The sequence below is a fragment of the Notothenia coriiceps genome, unplaced genomic scaffold (genome assembly GCF_000735185.1).
Source record: "Notothenia coriiceps isolate Sejong01 unplaced genomic scaffold, NC01 NC01_scaffold00037244, whole genome shotgun sequence".
Taxonomy (NCBI): domain Eukaryota; kingdom Metazoa; phylum Chordata; class Actinopteri; order Perciformes; family Nototheniidae; genus Notothenia; species Notothenia coriiceps.
In genome coordinates this window covers 6,128,678-6,145,333 of record NW_011369945.1, presented here as the reverse complement: position 1 = coordinate 6,145,333, position 16,656 = coordinate 6,128,678, and the positions used below count along the sequence as shown (strand labels likewise).

The 16,656-nt window shown below is 42.0% G+C and overlaps 1 protein-coding gene across 1 annotated transcript in view; it reads right to left on the bottom strand.

The window, feature by feature from the left end:
- Window positions 1–1,878: 1,878 nt before the first annotated feature.
- stard13a (StAR related lipid transfer domain containing 13a) overlaps window positions 1,879–16,656 on the bottom strand; it is an 18,177-nt gene continuing 3,399 nt past the window's right edge. Inside the window, exons 2-15 of the mRNA XM_010794187.1 lie at window positions 12,447–12,518; window positions 11,974–12,055; window positions 10,807–10,870; window positions 8,990–10,308; window positions 8,697–8,824; window positions 8,285–8,318; window positions 7,544–7,703; window positions 6,963–7,161; window positions 6,377–6,590; window positions 6,131–6,245; window positions 5,253–5,504; window positions 4,661–4,878; window positions 3,993–4,169; window positions 1,879–3,896 (exon numbers count right to left, since the gene is read on the bottom strand). Of these exons, the coding sequence (XP_010792489.1) occupies window positions 3,779–3,896; window positions 3,993–4,169; window positions 4,661–4,878; window positions 5,253–5,504; window positions 6,131–6,245; window positions 6,377–6,590; window positions 6,963–7,161; window positions 7,544–7,703; window positions 8,285–8,318; window positions 8,697–8,824; window positions 8,990–10,308; window positions 10,807–10,870; window positions 11,974–12,055; window positions 12,447–12,518 (3,152 nt within the window). The 3' untranslated portion in view covers window positions 1,879–3,778. The remainder of the gene's footprint in view (window positions 3,897–3,992; window positions 4,170–4,660; window positions 4,879–5,252; window positions 5,505–6,130; window positions 6,246–6,376; window positions 6,591–6,962; window positions 7,162–7,543; window positions 7,704–8,284; window positions 8,319–8,696; window positions 8,825–8,989; window positions 10,309–10,806; window positions 10,871–11,973; window positions 12,056–12,446; window positions 12,519–16,656) is intronic.

Here is a 16,656-nt window from a genome sequence, read left to right as displayed (position 1 = left end):
TTTTGGTCTGTTAATTAGAAAGTTACATAAGCAAGGCCAGGTCAAAATTACTCCTACAATCATTTTCTAATATCTGTGATAGAAGAGAAACACAAGGACAATAAAAGGAGAGCAAGATAAAAACGCATTTGTTTTGTGATATCTAAAGTATAGAAAAGTTTGCTCAAGTATATGTTCTGCATTCAGGAATCAGACATTAAAGTGTTATTTAATTTAAACCCTTTGAGCTAGTCCTTATTAATTAAAAGATATGTTTAAAATATGGTGCATAAGAGGTTCTTTTAAAGACCATCATATTTATTAGCAAACTATTAACGACTATGGTGGCCTGTTAAATGTAATGCAATGTTCTGAACAACACAGACAAGAAACTATCTTGCCGAGTGAAGTATGTTTTAACATAACCTAGACAAATACACTAACAAAAAGAACTAACCTATTAAAAAAGGCATTACAAATAGCAAAAGTAATATTTGGTTAGGCACAACTTACAATTTAAAAACATGTTTGAAAATGGCATGAGCGTTGGACATTTTGAGTGAAGGGACATAAGGGTAGCATACTATGTCAGTGGCATTTTGTAGCCTTTAATATTCAAAGGGTTCCGAGCCTCAAATGTTAGGCCTGTTAAATGATATAGACTAAAACTCTTGAAAACTCAATTTGACTTGGCAGCCATGTTTACTTTTGGGCTTGTGAGATTAGCATTTAATCATTTTCGGGTTTTATTCGGGTCAATTCTGAAAACACAGGCTTAAGAACACATCTTAAAATTAAGATACTTACACTTTTCGAGGACTCCGCTTAGAAATAAGAGGGGGGAATGTTTAGGCCTACTATAACTCGACAATATACAAGTTTTCTTCAGTGTCAATTGAGTATAGGCCTACTGCAGCGATTCGTTTGTACATCCATGGCTTTATTCCAAATAGAAACTGACAATAGTAAAATCGGCTGAATTTGAATGTTTAATTAATTAATACGAAATGCCGTGAGACTAGGTTGGATAGACATGCACTTCTTGTTTTTTTCCAGAAGAGGTCCCCCTCAAATCCTTTAGCAGGGTCACCCTGTCTGAAAAACAAACAACAAAATTGAGGATTTCATAAATCCCTCTGGATTGTATCAGAACATTAAGAGCCAGAAATGTCAAATCAAATTTCACTTTCTTTTGCACAGCCCTTATCTCCATAATTTCCACATTTGCTTAGAAAACCTACCTCTCCGGGATTAAGTGGATTTGGTTGGGAAAAAAAGTCAATGCTTGATTCAACCTGTCAGTAATCCTTTTTTTTTCAAAGTGTAATTTGCAACATGGTGTTCCTCATTTGTCAGACTCCATGGAGTAGTGGAACTAGAGTACACCCACAGTGCAGACAATCATTGATATTCAGGAGCTGTAACAGTGTGCCCTACTTTCTAGATAAAATCACTGACATGTTTAATGAGGTGGAAGTTAAAGCAATATTTCACTCATTTCAGTGTTGTTTAAAAACAGCAGACACCTATCTTTAGGTGAGCATAGTGTGTGTTAAAACACCTTCACTGTCCTCTGTTCCCATTTAACACAGCTAATTAGGCAAATGGGATTGATTATTGATTCCGAGCTGGTAGTTTCTAACATCCATCCATTGGAAGGACGCAGAGGGAGAAAGGGGAACATCTCAACAGAGAGAACCCCCTGATGATCTTCATACACTCTAGTTATCTTTAAAAAAAAACATTTACCAGTGTTTCATGACCTTCAGACTCCAGTGGGGCAACAGCACCACTCAATGGACTAAAGAGCACATAACAAGGAACATATTTTGTGCGATGTACATGTATTTGCTGTTAAAATCATAGACTGCAGAACATTTACACAGAAGACAATGTTTCTGTTTAATTCTTAGATTTTTTTTATTCTCTTTGTTCAGAAAATAATTGTTGTGTTTTCTGTCACTTTGTCACAAATAACCAAGCATAAATCACCCTGGTCTCAGCTACTCAGCTAAGATTGGAGCCTCTTCCACACAGCCGAGGGCTCACGTCAAAGTCAATCACTCATTTAGTCTCTCTCATACACACATATTTACAAACACCCACACATGCCAAACTGTTTCCCAGCAAACAGCATCCACACAGGATTTTGGTGGCACTGTAGAGATATTGTATCATAGCAACACCATAGCAATGCCTACAGCTAAAAACAAAGAAGCAAGCTTCAGTCTGATATTGCTTAGTAGGATGGTGTATGGAAAATTCACATTTCAGCATATCAATATGATAGGAAGACCCTGAAAAGCTATGGTGTTTTATCTGCTGGCACAGAAAGCGTCAAATGTATTTACAATACAGGTTGTATCGTATATATATCTAAAATGCAGATACATGGGCACATCTATGCAAACGCACACTCACACACACAATTTCAAACATGCTTCCCAGAAGCAGTGAAATGGTCAAATGTCTTAGACATTGTATAACATGACAGCAAATAAAAAGTAATACAATATACATTGATATAATGTCAATATTTAAATTTAAAATAACATGTAGATAATATTAACACTGAAAATAGTGACAGGACTAAAATAACAGTGATGTCTTACACAATGTATCCATAACTGCACAATGATGGACCTGATGGATGTTTGCGCTTTCTGTGATCCAGATCCCACATGTGTCTGTGTTTCCTGAACAACTGCACTTTTCACAATAAAATGCTGACATGCAACCATACTGTACTAGTCCTGGTCATTCCTAGAGACAGGGATTTTCTTCAGAGCACTAGGATTCATCTGTTTAAGGCTTGATCATAATCAAGCGCAAGTCTCAAATGTGCATTTGTAAGTCATACAGTTTTTGTTAAATGTAATTTAGGATAAAAGCAGATACAGGGTGAATGGGGATTTCCTTTTTTTTGTCTATTCAATAAAACACGAGAATTAAAAACAATCAAATTCCCAATTAGTAATGCACTGTATATTCCACTGGCAGGCTATGTTGGGGGGGTGGCGCAGTGGATTAGTGCGTTGGTATTAATCAAGGGAGCACATGTTCAAACCCCACTACAGTCAGCATGTCGTTGTGTCCCTGAGACACTTCACCCCAAATTGCTCCTGTGGGGATTGTCCACAGTATTGAGTATGTAAGTCGCTTTGGATAAAAGTGTCTAACATGTAATGTTGCATTTTAAAGAGATGGAGTTCTCAAATAAATCAATACAAATATAGGTATTCTACTTCAAGTAGGATTAAAGGTTATGCACAATAAGATCTGTTATTGCGGTATGAAATTAATGTGTTCTAGGCCATCTTTTTTGGCAAGACATTGGATAAGTAAATGAGGATTTGGAAGAACAACCCAGAGCAATAAATATAAGAAATACTAACTATGTGCACATTCTCATTTCCCTGATAATGCAAATGTTTATGATTCAATTATATGAAACTTCAATGGCTATTCAAAGAGAATCAAATGAGCTGTTTCATATCTTGAATTAGACACCAGAGTTTTCTTCTTTGGGCAAAAAAAATTGCACCAAAAGTCATTATTTATTATATAAATAAGTAGTGATATGTTGTTCTGTATAATTACTGGAATACATGACAGAAATACTCCCTTTTCTGTGTGAGAATGACTGTATCTAAATACATTATGGTACAGTTAAGTTCAGTGTGGCTCAGCAGCTTGAAAAGACACTCCAGTCCTCTGCCGTGATGATTCCCATCCTCACTGGTCCTCAGGCCCAGCTGCTCTGGCAGTGTGACCCAAGATAGAGCTTGATTTCTGGGGTTCAATTCTTCAGCTCTGGGCTCATCGGGTCAGGCGGGTGAAAAGAGGAGCGGATCCTCTGGGCCTCATTTACACACATGTCACCAAATGCTTTGTTGTACCATTCTGGAGATCTTCCCCTGTGACAAGAATAGAAAATAAAGCATGTTAATCAATGCAATGTTTGTTAAAAGCCTGACTATGAGCACTTGAAGGCACTTGAAGTCTGCCCACACCTGAGATCCACTCTGGAGATATGTGTGAGCCTGGTCCTCCCAGTCCCACATGGCTCAAGGAGGTATTGTGACTCCAGCACCACCCCCCTCACTGCTCCCATGCGTGGGCTGTCATCATGTTCGACAGACACACACACCAGCGCACAGGAGCCTTTACACAGGTCTGTACGCCATGATCTGAGGGGGCGGAGAGACAGAAAAGTTATTGCAGACACACATTTCATGTGGGATTGTGAGACATGTTGAGTAATGTATTCTTATCAGGAAGCAGCTTAACATCATGTTCATTGTTAACTAATCTGTAGATGATTTTTCTTGATTTATCAATAAATTGTTGGTCTATAAAACATGAGAAACAGAAGAATTTTCATAATTTTGTCTGATCAAAACCAAAATACTGAACTTACAACATTTCCACATTTTTAAAACGGGACTATTCATTTCTGGTGTTTAAACAACACTTATAGCTTTATAAGTAATTTATTTACTTTCGATGATCAAATCAACCAATGGTACAAGCTTTTTTACACCGTATGGTATGATACATATAAGGATTTATGTATTTAAGGGCATTTTTGAGCAGGTAGTTTTGAACAATAAAACAATTTTGTTGGTCTATAATTCCAAATCACAAAAAGCATGCATATTTTAAATTCAGTCATTCTCACCTTAGTACCACATAGTCACAGCTGGGTACAGGGGCCATGTTGTGGCAGGAGTACTGGTAAACGTCTGTCTGTTTATCCAGCGTCTCCAGAACCTTCTCCTGCTGCAGCTCAGCCTGCCACAGGGGGCGCTCTCTCAGCAGCCGCTGCAGCACCTCGGTGGGAGCTGCAGACACCTCAACACACACTCGCCACCGCCTCAGAGGATTTCCATCTCCCACCTTACACACAAACACAATATGAATGTTACATTTAATGTGACAGAGTACAAAAAGAGCTCAAACGTGATTGATCGTATATATCTTTTAACATGTACAGTAGGCACAGAGCTGTGTTTTAAAAAAGTGGAATTTCCCTATAAATTTGGCTCAATAAACCTCTTGAGTAAACAACAGGCTTCCACTTAAGTTATGCTTGAAGTGGAAAACTTTCTGAACTGAATGACCGTGTTACACAAGGTATTCACAAGAGAAAATATAATAATAGAAAAATCGACTAAAATATTACTTTTTCTTTGTATATTTATTTTTCTTCCTTTTTTCTCTCCTTCCCCTCCAAAATCCCATTCTATTTTGAAAATGCAATGATCACATACCTTTTTAACTGCCAGTTCTGTATTGTCGCTAGTGGAGCGAGACACCCAGCCTTTGCTCTTATCTTTGGCCTCTTCCAGCAGGTTCTGGACCAGCTTTTCTATATGTGCATGATAGGATCCCTCCTCTTCCTCCTCTTCCTCGTCCTCATCCACTTCCTCCATGTGAGCCTTGCACAGTTCCTCCAGCGGGGGCACCATCAGCTCAGCCTCCATGTAGGAGTTGCGAGACTGGGTCACCATCTCCTCTGGGATCTGGGGAAAAGGCGGCACAACAGCAGCTCAGGCTCAAGCACTAAGCACTCTAAACAGATTTAGACCCTCCATTGGAACAATATGTGCTGAGACGACAAAGATTTACAGATTTTCTACAGTAGTGGAACAATTTAACGTCACTTGTTATTTTCCTTTACGATATCCTTTTCCTACCAGAAACTCCAACACTGTTACATTTTATGTTTTGAAAGAATGACACACTGTATGCAGTTCAAACATTCTTGCTCTTATAAAAACTCCACTAAAATCACATTAAACTCAAGACTCAATTGTTATCAAGTGTATTTTTCTCAGCCCTTGAAAAGGTTTTCTCTCACGGAGCAGTATGGTATACGGTTTCAGAAATAAGATCATTAAACCCAATTATACTGAGGGCCTATACTAGGCAGTGGTAATATCACTCTTCTTTACATATTTATGTGTCACATATTCAGACGCCGCCATGCATTACTGTATATGTATTCAACACACTGAATTGCTCAACTTCTGTCAGTCACTTATCATTTTTTCGCTCTTATGAAAACAATCGTAAATGTAGCAATTCATCTGCCATATTTGGATTATATATTAGCTATCAAACCCTGCTGTAAATCATAAATCCTGACCTCAAAGAGACGATGGCACTCATTGATCATGTGTGACAGGCCCTGGGTGGCTGCCAGATTCTCATTCAGGTCTTTCTGATCGGGGCGGCCCGTGGTGTACTTCCTCTGGATTGACCTTGAGGTGTAGAAATAACACAGAATGTAAATCATCATGCTTCATTACTCCAGTTCTTGAAGGTTGTCAACCAAGTTTCTCAAAAATAATAACACAGTGGAAGTTCTTCGGTGTCTTCTTGGTGAACGCACCTTGGTGACAGCATCTCGTTCTTCAGTATGCTCAGGTGGAAGAGCGAAGGTCCCAGACAAACAGCCAAGTTCATCGGCGTCATCTGGTTCTCCTCCACCAAGGAAGTGACATCACGCAGGAAGTAGAGCAACGTCTGCAGAACCTCTCTGCTTTCATCCGGCATTAGCAAAATGGCCGCCCTGACCGCCTGTAACCTCTGCTCCTTTGGGACATCTAAAGAAAAAACAAAATAGGAAGTGAGGAGGAATTACGGATTGAAGAATAAGTCACAAATGCCAACTTCTAATCTTTGATGTACTGTTTTGGTGCTCATACTGTATGCACATGTCCTAACAATACATCTGAAAACAGTCAGTAGTGCTTTCAGATTTGCCTAATGTTGTCCAGAATTGTATATATTTCACTCTAATAAAAATTAAATCACATTTTGGATAATTTCAAACAGATAACATAAAGTTTGCTAAAAAGATTTTCACAAAGGCAAGATGAATAAAAACAACCTTTCCCAGTTACATCTTATGATAACGTCTGACGACAGCTGCAACAACCCGTTACTCTTATCAAAGCTCTGAACAGTCCACTTACACTGGTAAATATGCAGGAAGGTTTCCCCCAGCTTGCTGGTTAGCAGAGGCTCTGGCAAGTCTCTGAAGAACTGTTTGACCATGTCGGCCACGTCGTAAGCTGACTGGTCCTCGTAGTTCACAGAGTCGGGGGACAGCTCGCACTGCTGCCTCAGAGCCTGAATACGAGACTTCACTCCAGATTTACGGAACAATCCCACCTGAGACGGAAAGAAAGTAATTATTCAGAGCCAACAAGGAAGATGGAAAATACAAGAGACAATTCTTTGCATAATATCATATTTGAAATTTAAATTACCGCCAACCAGGTACTACTTTTTTGATGGGTAACAAGCTGAAGATATTTGAAACTACTAGTTTAGTGCATTTTATTGTATAAGCTCATTTAATGTTTTAATTAATGTGAAGACAAATGTTTACACATGTTTATTTCCCTAAGAAATGTAGTTAAGCAGAACATTGTATGGTAGGATAACATGTAAGTACAGTACTTTAGTGTGTACTTAGTTAGTTCCACCACTGATGAGCACTATGCTGAGAGGAAGTGTACAGACTCTTGTAAATGCTGTTTTTCTCTCTAACCTGGTCCAGACAGTGTGTTCGGAGGTGGCAGAGGGCCTGCTGTAAACACAGAGGGAGCGGAAACCCACAGCGCTGGACATGGATGATGAGGGGAACGCCAAACACACTCTTCTCTTTGTAGTCTGGCACCTTCATGCGCTTCATAAACTTGGGTACAGACCTGGGAGCGATAGACAGAAAACAATTATTGAAGTGTGAGAGAGAAAGAGCAGCCTATGCTTTCATTATCTTTCTCGTCATGTATACGCTTGTCAACAGAATTTCCCTCTCGGGGATAATAAAAACAAACCGGAGTGTTCGTTAACAACACAAGGATGTGCCTGTGTTTGTAGGTCATTGCCACTTTTGGCTTATAGTGTGTGGCTGAGAAACTAAAGGCAGCTTTTGACCAACAGTGGCACCTTTAATCAAGTAGGAACCCATTGTAACAGCCAGAATCAGTGGATTGAGTAAGTGTTTTGGCTTTTGTGGAGGTGTTGGTGCAAAGTGTGCTTTTTCAGCTAATAAATAGTAGCAGTTAAAATAACAGAGCCCATTGCAAAATACAGGGAATATCTTCCTTAGTTGGAATGGAACAAACGGTCTGCCCAGAAGTGTGCACAAATGTTTCAGCAGCTTCGTCATGTCTAAATGTATTTTAAATGTTCTGAATGTTGAATGAATGCACAAACTATGAGCTGACATAGTAGCCACATTGTGGAGAAATATATGGATGATGAGTGTGGTAGAGTGTGTGCCCACCATGTCCAGCCATGTTTATTTGACATTNACACATCTTCCGACGCAAACTGAAAACTCATCTCTTTAGACTCCACTTCGAGCGATAAAATTACTAACAAAGCACTTATATACTAATAAAGGGCTGGCTTTTTAAATGCCAGTTGAGTAGCACTTGAAATGTTTGGCTCTATGAAACCTGATGTACTTATATGATTCTGTTTTCTTAAAGGTTGTATCTTCCTGGTCGAATGCACTTATTGTAAGTCGCTTTGGATAAAAGCGTCAGCTAAATGCAATGTAATGTAATAAGGCCTTTACATTGACTGAATCTTTCTGTGTCTCTAATTCTTTACTGATATTTTCTCCCCATCCCAGGTNTGATCATCTCAACCAGCCAGCGTCTTCTCTGCAGATCAGCAGCCAATCAGCAGGCCGGCGGTGAGGCGGAGCAAAGAGAACTTCTGCAGCAGGCTGAGCTGGCCTGCTGATTGGCTGCTGATCTGCAGAGAAGACGCTGGCTGGTTGAGATGATCAGAGGTTCTGAAACTCGGCCATCGTAACCTGGGATGTGGAGAAAATATCAGTAAAGAATTAGAGACACAGAAAGATTCAGTCAATGTAAAGGCCTTATAATGTTAATTCATGGGATATACATAACTTGGTTTGTATTATAATTGTTTTGGCCATTTTTGTATAAGTTGTCATTATTCCTGAATAGCTACTAACCGTGGTCTTGTCAGGGAGGCCCCGACTCCAGAGTCCCGCCTCTCGCGGCTGGTTCCTGTTGAATCAGTGTCGTTCAAGGACACGCCATCTCTCTCTCCCTCACTTGGTGTGGTCCTGCCTTCCCCTTCCCCTTCCTCCTCCCCCTCCCCTGTCTCATCCTCAGGCAGCACACTGCGGCTCCAGTGGTCCACTATTTGCTGCAAACCGCTGACATGCTGGATGATGTCATCGAGGTGAGGGAACAGATTGTCCTCTTTCTCAAAGTCCAGCAGATCTCCTGTGCTGGCGTAAAGGTGTGATCCCGGGACGTTGTCATAAACACTCACCCTGCTGCCCCGCGGAGCTCCAGGGCAGGGGGGCTTGGACAGGGGTTTACCAGACCAGGGCCCCCCCAGGCCATTGCTGGATGGAAACGTTTGGGCATGTGTCTTGGAGCCATTCTTCCCATCATCGGGGGAAGGCACCAGGCTCTCTATGGATAGAGCTTTTGGAAAGGTGCCTGGTTTGTGGTCTTTGGGGATGTGAACGAGGAGGTTTTCATAAGAGCGGAACTGGTTTCTGCCAAACTGGCTCTGCCCTTCAGTCCTCTTACCTTGAGAAGGCAGCTCCATATCCTCCAGATACATGCTGCTTCTCTTGCTCCCAGTGAGGTGTTTTCTACACACAGACTCCTTTCCAACAGGCGCCATTGCCTCAGTGCTGGGGCTCACACTCACTGTGGATTGGTCTTTACAATCACTGGTAGGAGAGACAGGGGAAGTTTCACCATCAATTTGTTGAAGGCTGTGTTCCAGTTGGCTGATGGGAGTACACTGGAGCATCTGCAGAGCGTGAGGCTCCTCGCCATGTAACACCGGCCCACTGATCACCAGTGGTGGCCTGCGATTTGAGCTTTTCCGCTTCGTCGACGGCCCCCAAGTGCGCATTAATTCCATTCGACGCAAAAACTCCTTGGCTTTGCTCCGCCCTCCTTGCCCATGCCGGCTGCTCTTGAGTGGAAGGGAGTTGTAGTGTGAAAGATCCCTTGGTGGTTGGTAGGAAGCGGAGAGAGATGCCATAGATAAAGAGTCAGGCAAGGCGGAGGCGGAGTCCTCGCTGTGCAGGGAGGAGATCTCTGCGATCTCCTGCTCGCTGAGGTCTGTCAGCAGACTCTCACTGCTCACTGTGCTGTGCAGCAGACCCTCCCCCTGTCCTGTCGGGCTGGTCTCATCAGTGCTGTCCAACAGGAAGTCATGCAGGCGAGACCAACGTCGGCTGCTCCACTCAAACGTCCACCTTTTACTGATAGCCAATGGGTCATCTTCATCAGAGTCATCACCCTATGGAATGATAAAGGTATAAAGGGTCAAGAAATTGCTTCATAAAGCACCAAATAAGAGAAACTATGGGTTTACAATTCACTGATCTTCTCTTTGTCTTGACAATTAAAGAAATCCTGTTTGACCATTTAGGAATAACTACAAATAAATCAAACGTGTCATATGTAGAGAACATTTGGAGATCTAAATATCTTTTGTCATCAGCACTACTTATAGAAATATCTAGAGAAGAGCATTATTCGACACTGGATTTCATCCGTCACAAAGTATCCCATACATATATGTCCATTGTTTGGAAAACCTTGGACTAACCTACACTTTTCAGTGATCCAGTTTGATTGACAGAAGTCTCGCTAACCAACTGAACCAAATGTAAACACGCTAGTTAGTTCCATAATGATATTCTAGAAACATGGTCCTATTTATGGTTGCTGATAAACTACGGTTAAACACATTTTTAAGAAGATTAAGGCTCACAGTTGAAATAAAATGTCTTACTTTCTTCTTGGGGTGGCTGACATCCAGTTTCATGGAGGCACACTTGTTCAGAGTGTTGAGCCGTCTGCAAGATAAACAAACAGTCAGTGCTTTTAAATATGTATATGTTTGGTCTGATGCTGTGTTTTTGTTTCTTTATGAGCTGTCTTCTATTTTCCCTCTCTTATCGCTCACATATCATTACCACTGTCTCCTTTTAAATCTTTTAAATTCTGTCCTTTTCATTACGCTCTCTCTATCCATTTCTCCCACACTGCCTTTTCTCCTTCCTTTCCTTCTCTAGGATCACTCCGCTGGGACTGATCCTCACCCTCAACAAGCATATCTCCCGTGAAACACCGCTGGCTCCTCCTCCTCCACTTGCCTCCTACCTCCCTTCACCTGTCACCCATCACCACTCACTTCCAATCCCTGCTCTGGAGTTCTGCTGCATGATGGTACAAACAACTGTTTCTTGTTGAATATATCCAGACTTTAGAACGATATGCTCAGTACACATCATCATCTTGTAAGCATATAGCAGCATGTAATCCTTAATGTGTTTAAGAGTCATGCACGATCAAGAGAGAGTGTGTTTAACAGCTTCTGAGGCAGTTCTCAGGGGCTTTGCTGCATATTGTCTCACAGTATAGTGTTAAGGAATCACTTACACTATAATTACCACACCCTCTTCTACCATAGAACATTAGAGAGGCGGGGGTAATGGGGAAGAGGGAGAAAGATAAGGGGTATGCTGCTACGAGCAGGGAACACTCGATGTGGAGGGGGAATGGGAGATGTAAAACAAAAAGATCATAGGTGTGTAAATGGACTTAAAAACACACTCAAAGCCATCTGGTAAAATATACTGGCATCCCCTCACTCCTTCTATATTACCCTCATCCCCTTAGGCCCCCTGAGGGTCTCTGCTCTTTGAATGGGAGATCAGAGCGTGGCAGAGGGGAGGGGAGGTGACCAGATCAAAGCCGAGGGTGTCTGAGCACGAGACAGGGATGAGGGGTTCATTACGGGTCGGGGTCAGACATCTAATGATCGGCGGGAAGCACAAGGCCGCAGGGACAAGTGCAGAACCACGGGGACGAGACAGAAGGAATCTGTGATTTTGAGGGTGGGTTGCATGCGCATTGGGGGGTTAAATACAGTTTGAGCGTGTGTGTTTGTGCTTACCGACAGAGTGGCTCCACCAGGTCACGGTCCAAGAAGTCATGGTCCCGTTTCACAGAGGAAATGTCAATTGGAAACTGGGAGTCTGTGAGAAAGGCAGAAAAAAACAAGACGTTGAGTTGTCATTTGATGATTGATAGGAGGCAGAACAATGGCACAACCGCTGCTGCCACTTTTAACATCTGTAATCTGCATAGGAAGTTTACAGGACATGCAAACACATTTTTAAACACCAAAATAACTTGAATTCCACACAATGCCAATGACAAAATGACTATTTTGGTGAATCCCTGTGTGTGGTGGCAGATTGCAGGCATCATGTGCGACCGGGAGCCATAGAGTCCCAGAGGCCGGCATCCATAACCCCATATTACTGGTACTCACAGCCGTTCTCAGGGAAGCAAAGCATGAGTGTGTGTATGTGTGTGTGTGTGTGTGTGTGTGTGTGTGTGTGTGTGTGTGTGTGTGTGTGTTACCTTCATAGAGCTGGGCATACTGTGGAAACCCTGCTGCTCTTAACCAATCACAAGCCTCCTTAGCCTCAATCTCTGTAAAACAAACAGCAAAACAGAAGAGGCATTTTGAGTGCACACGTACAAATATTCATTTTATTGATTGTGTAGCATATATGGTTCAACCCTGTTATACAACAACTGAAAACACACATTATCACAACATCTCTGTAACGGAAAGGCCAAACGTTATTGAATTTCCCTCTAAATTCCAGTGGACTGATGTGTTTTATACGCACAACTTTATGTGCTGTTAATTATCTGCTATCCAAACATAAGTACAGATAAATCCAGAGGCAAAGAAAGGAACGAAAAGCATCACAATGTAATCATCTGGTATCCCTATCTCAGCATTTTTAACATACATTGGAGGAACATCCAGATCTACATTTTCCTCAGGGAATTCACTGGAATGATGATACTGGGCAGGCTGGAAGTGAGCCACAAAGGAAACACAGTTTAACGTTAACCATCCCGTACTTTCAAATGATATTCACTCAGATAAACCAGCAGTAAGATGTCAGCCGTTTATGCTTTCATTTAACAGGCTTACACATGGCACCACACCCGGTGCTGCTGCCAGCTCCACGAGACGTTTTACAGGCATTTACTCTTTTTACTACTTTTTTCCGCCAGTATATGTAGCGTTCAAACACTGCTAAACTTGCAGCACTGTGCTATTTGTGCATGTGTGTGTGTGCGTGGGCATGTGTGTGTTTGTGCGTGGGCATGTGTGCATAGGTTGCTTTATGAGTAGACACTGATTAAACCGCACTGCAGAACTTTGTGCTGACAGAGACATTTGAATGATCTTGGTGCCAGTGAAACTATGTGTATTTAAAAGTAAAGCAGTGTAAACATATTTAAATGTTACAATTACATACATACAACAGCAACAGGGTGCTACATACATACACACACGCACAAAACTGTACTAAAGAGGAAGTGTAAACATGATGGACTACAAGACTGCAAGAACAATAACCAAATTATAAAAAAATATGAAAACGCCTGCATACATTTATAGAAAATGATTTTAAAATGGCCCTCCAATTGAGCAAAAACATTATTTTGCAGTCGCTGCTCTTATTTATATATCTATTCTCAAAACCCACTCTTTCCCACTCACTTGACTCCTTTAGAGGATCTGGCAGTAAACGGGATAGGCACCGCAGAAACACAGGGGACAAAGTTCAGCAGGGCAATAAAAAGCCTCCGTCTCTACCATCAGAGATGAGAACGGTCAGAGGAAATGATCCTTTCACCGCAATCCAGCAATTACATCCCTCTCCAGCATTCTCAGCATAACTCCTCTCTCTAAATCACATGTGAAGCAACACCAGGGCCGATCCTGAACAATTGTTCTTGTAACACTCTGAAAATAGACCGGAGAGAGACTACAGAGGAGAGAGAGAGAGAACTGAAAACTTACTTGAAGCCCTCATGGTGCGGGTGTTGACATGCTTCTATTTCTCCATCCCATGGCACATCCACTCGCTGCTATCCAGCTTTCCATCAAGAGGCAATGACTCGCTGCCTCCCCAACCCTTGTGTTCACAACTCTGCCTCTTTCTTCCAGCCTGCCCCATGCAAGCTTTCTCTTCCCTCTAATTTTCTCCTGAACCTCCTCTCGCACTTTCTGCTTTGCTAGGATCCACACACAATATTTCTCTATTTTTACAACTCTCTCTTCCCGTTCAACTCCTTTCTTTCCGCTCACTTCTGTTTTAGTTACTTGCCTTTTCCCTTTTGTTTAATCTTTTATATATTCCTTTTTAAAGTTCACTCATGTTCCTTTCTTCTTATGTTTAAATTACTTTTCTCTCAGTACTCTTTCCTGCCCTTAACCTCGTCCCATCTTCTCAGGATCTCTTTCTAAACAAAAATACTTTCCTCATCCATCTGTCTGCTTCTTTCACTGAAACCCGCTCATTCTTTCTTCTCCAACCCACTCCACATGGTCTTTGTCGTCAGCAGCGTTGCCCCTTCACGTCCATGGAGGAACTGGCTAATGTATCTGGCATTTGCATCAGCCAGCCCCCTGAGCTCCCAGACTGACGACTAGTGGACGCTAACTTCACATGTCAGCTGAAACCTACCGGCAGGCCTGCAAGGAGACTCTGACCTCGGCCTCTTTCTTTAGTTTCACTGTACACAACTGCCGAGAAGAGCAATGTGTGGGAGAACGCAGCGTGTACGCACACACACCACCGCAGACACTGAGCACAGTCCAGATGTTGCCCCCAGTGAGTCAGAGAATGCAAAAAGGATGAGACAGGCGGACAGCGTGGGGGGGGGGGCGGGGCTTGAGATGGACAGACCCTGTGGGAAAACCACAGGGAGGAAGACGTACCACAGCAGCCGCTTATTGACTGTATATGAGATTCTGAAGTTGATCAACTTTTTTTTAGAGAAACCACAAAGCCTGAAACATCACACGGGATTGTCAAAGCCTGATCATTCCTGGGTATTCCTCTGTGCCTCCGACCTCTATTGTTGTTCATTAAAAACACATCAATGAGCCACAGTGTTGCACAAGTTGACATGTGTATATGAACATTTGCGCTGCAGTTTATTTTGAGTCAAACCCACATACACTGTGGTCTCATAAATGCTCTCTAGTGCACTAACTCTTGAAAATACTGCCCAGCTGTTTTATGAAATAACTGATTCCTTTTAAAAAACCATTTGTGACACATTGTTTTCATATGTAAATGTTTTCGAGAATTTCTGAAAGTGTGTTTGCAGAATCATTTAGACAAACACATTTCATATTTTAATGATCTTAGAGCTAAAGTTCTTCTTTAAGAACAGACATTCTGTAAAGCAGCACACGTGTTAGCTCTGGCTGTTTGCTTCGTACTGTGCTGCAGCATCCGGCCTATACAATGCAAATACTCTACTTCCTATTGATGAACAAAAGAGGGATAATGGCATATCATGTTACTAATTATTGACCTACATAACACAGCTTGTTTTAGTGATGCATTCAAAAGAAACCCATAGATATGAAGACATTGGATGCCCTGTTTTATATACTTAAACAGCGTGCTTCAGCAGGGTGTTTGTGCGTGTGTAATTTGCAATGCCTCTTGTGTGTTTATGCACAAAGGTGCCAAGTGGCAAAGCTCTTGTCAGCATGCGAACAAAGCACCCCTATTCATCTGTGCAGAATTTAATCAAGAGATTAATTAGTACACAAACATGTTATTAACGGGCCACAACACACACACAAATACACATGGTGGGACGGAGCTAATCCAGGCTGCCTACTGTGCTTTTCCTTCACTCATGTCATTGCATTCCTGCTTGGAGAATATATGACAACAGGCAGCAGCACACAGCAGGGAAGGTAGACAGATGGTGTGTGTGTGTGTGTGTGTGTGTGTGTGTGTGTGTGTGTGTGTGTGTGTGCGTCCATGAGCTGGACAAAGGGACTGCAAGGTAGTTCCTTATATAACAAGGATGCCAGCTATATTACGTAATAAACATAACACAAGCACCCCAATGTCCTCACAGCCTTTTCTCTGAAAGTGTGCCTCTGCCTTTCTTTCCTCTCTTTCATCTGAAGCCAGTAACCTTGACTTTGTGACAGCCTTTTCTCAGTGTTATGTCTGCCTTGTGCGGGATCTCAAGGACCCTGAAGTGCCTTGCATGACATCATTTCCTGCTCTGAATTTCCCAGGCGACTAGACCGGCATGTGAGCTAAGAACAGCAACAGGAAGTTCCTGCACTGAACATGTCAGAGAGACTGGGATAATTGGTACACAGAAGCGCAAAACAACATGTTTGGATCATTTTCAAAATTGTAATTATGTTTATTAAAATGCATGTTTATTAAATATTCCAAATCATTTTGAAAGTGAGATAAAAGCACTGATAAGGGACACATACGTGATACTGTAACTAATACTTTGTAGAAGCTATAAAGGCATGCTGAGCAGTCATAGTCTTTCTAAAAGACTATACTGTACTACACACACACACACACACACACACACACACACACACACACACACACACACACACACACACACACACACAGAGTGCCTGGAAAGCAGCCATATTCCCACATAAGCTAAACCACTTAGTCCATCATGTTTAAGGGTCACAAAGGGAAAAAAGTATTGAAGGAGGCGGAGGAGTAGTGATGGGAGAGAGGGAGGGAGGGAG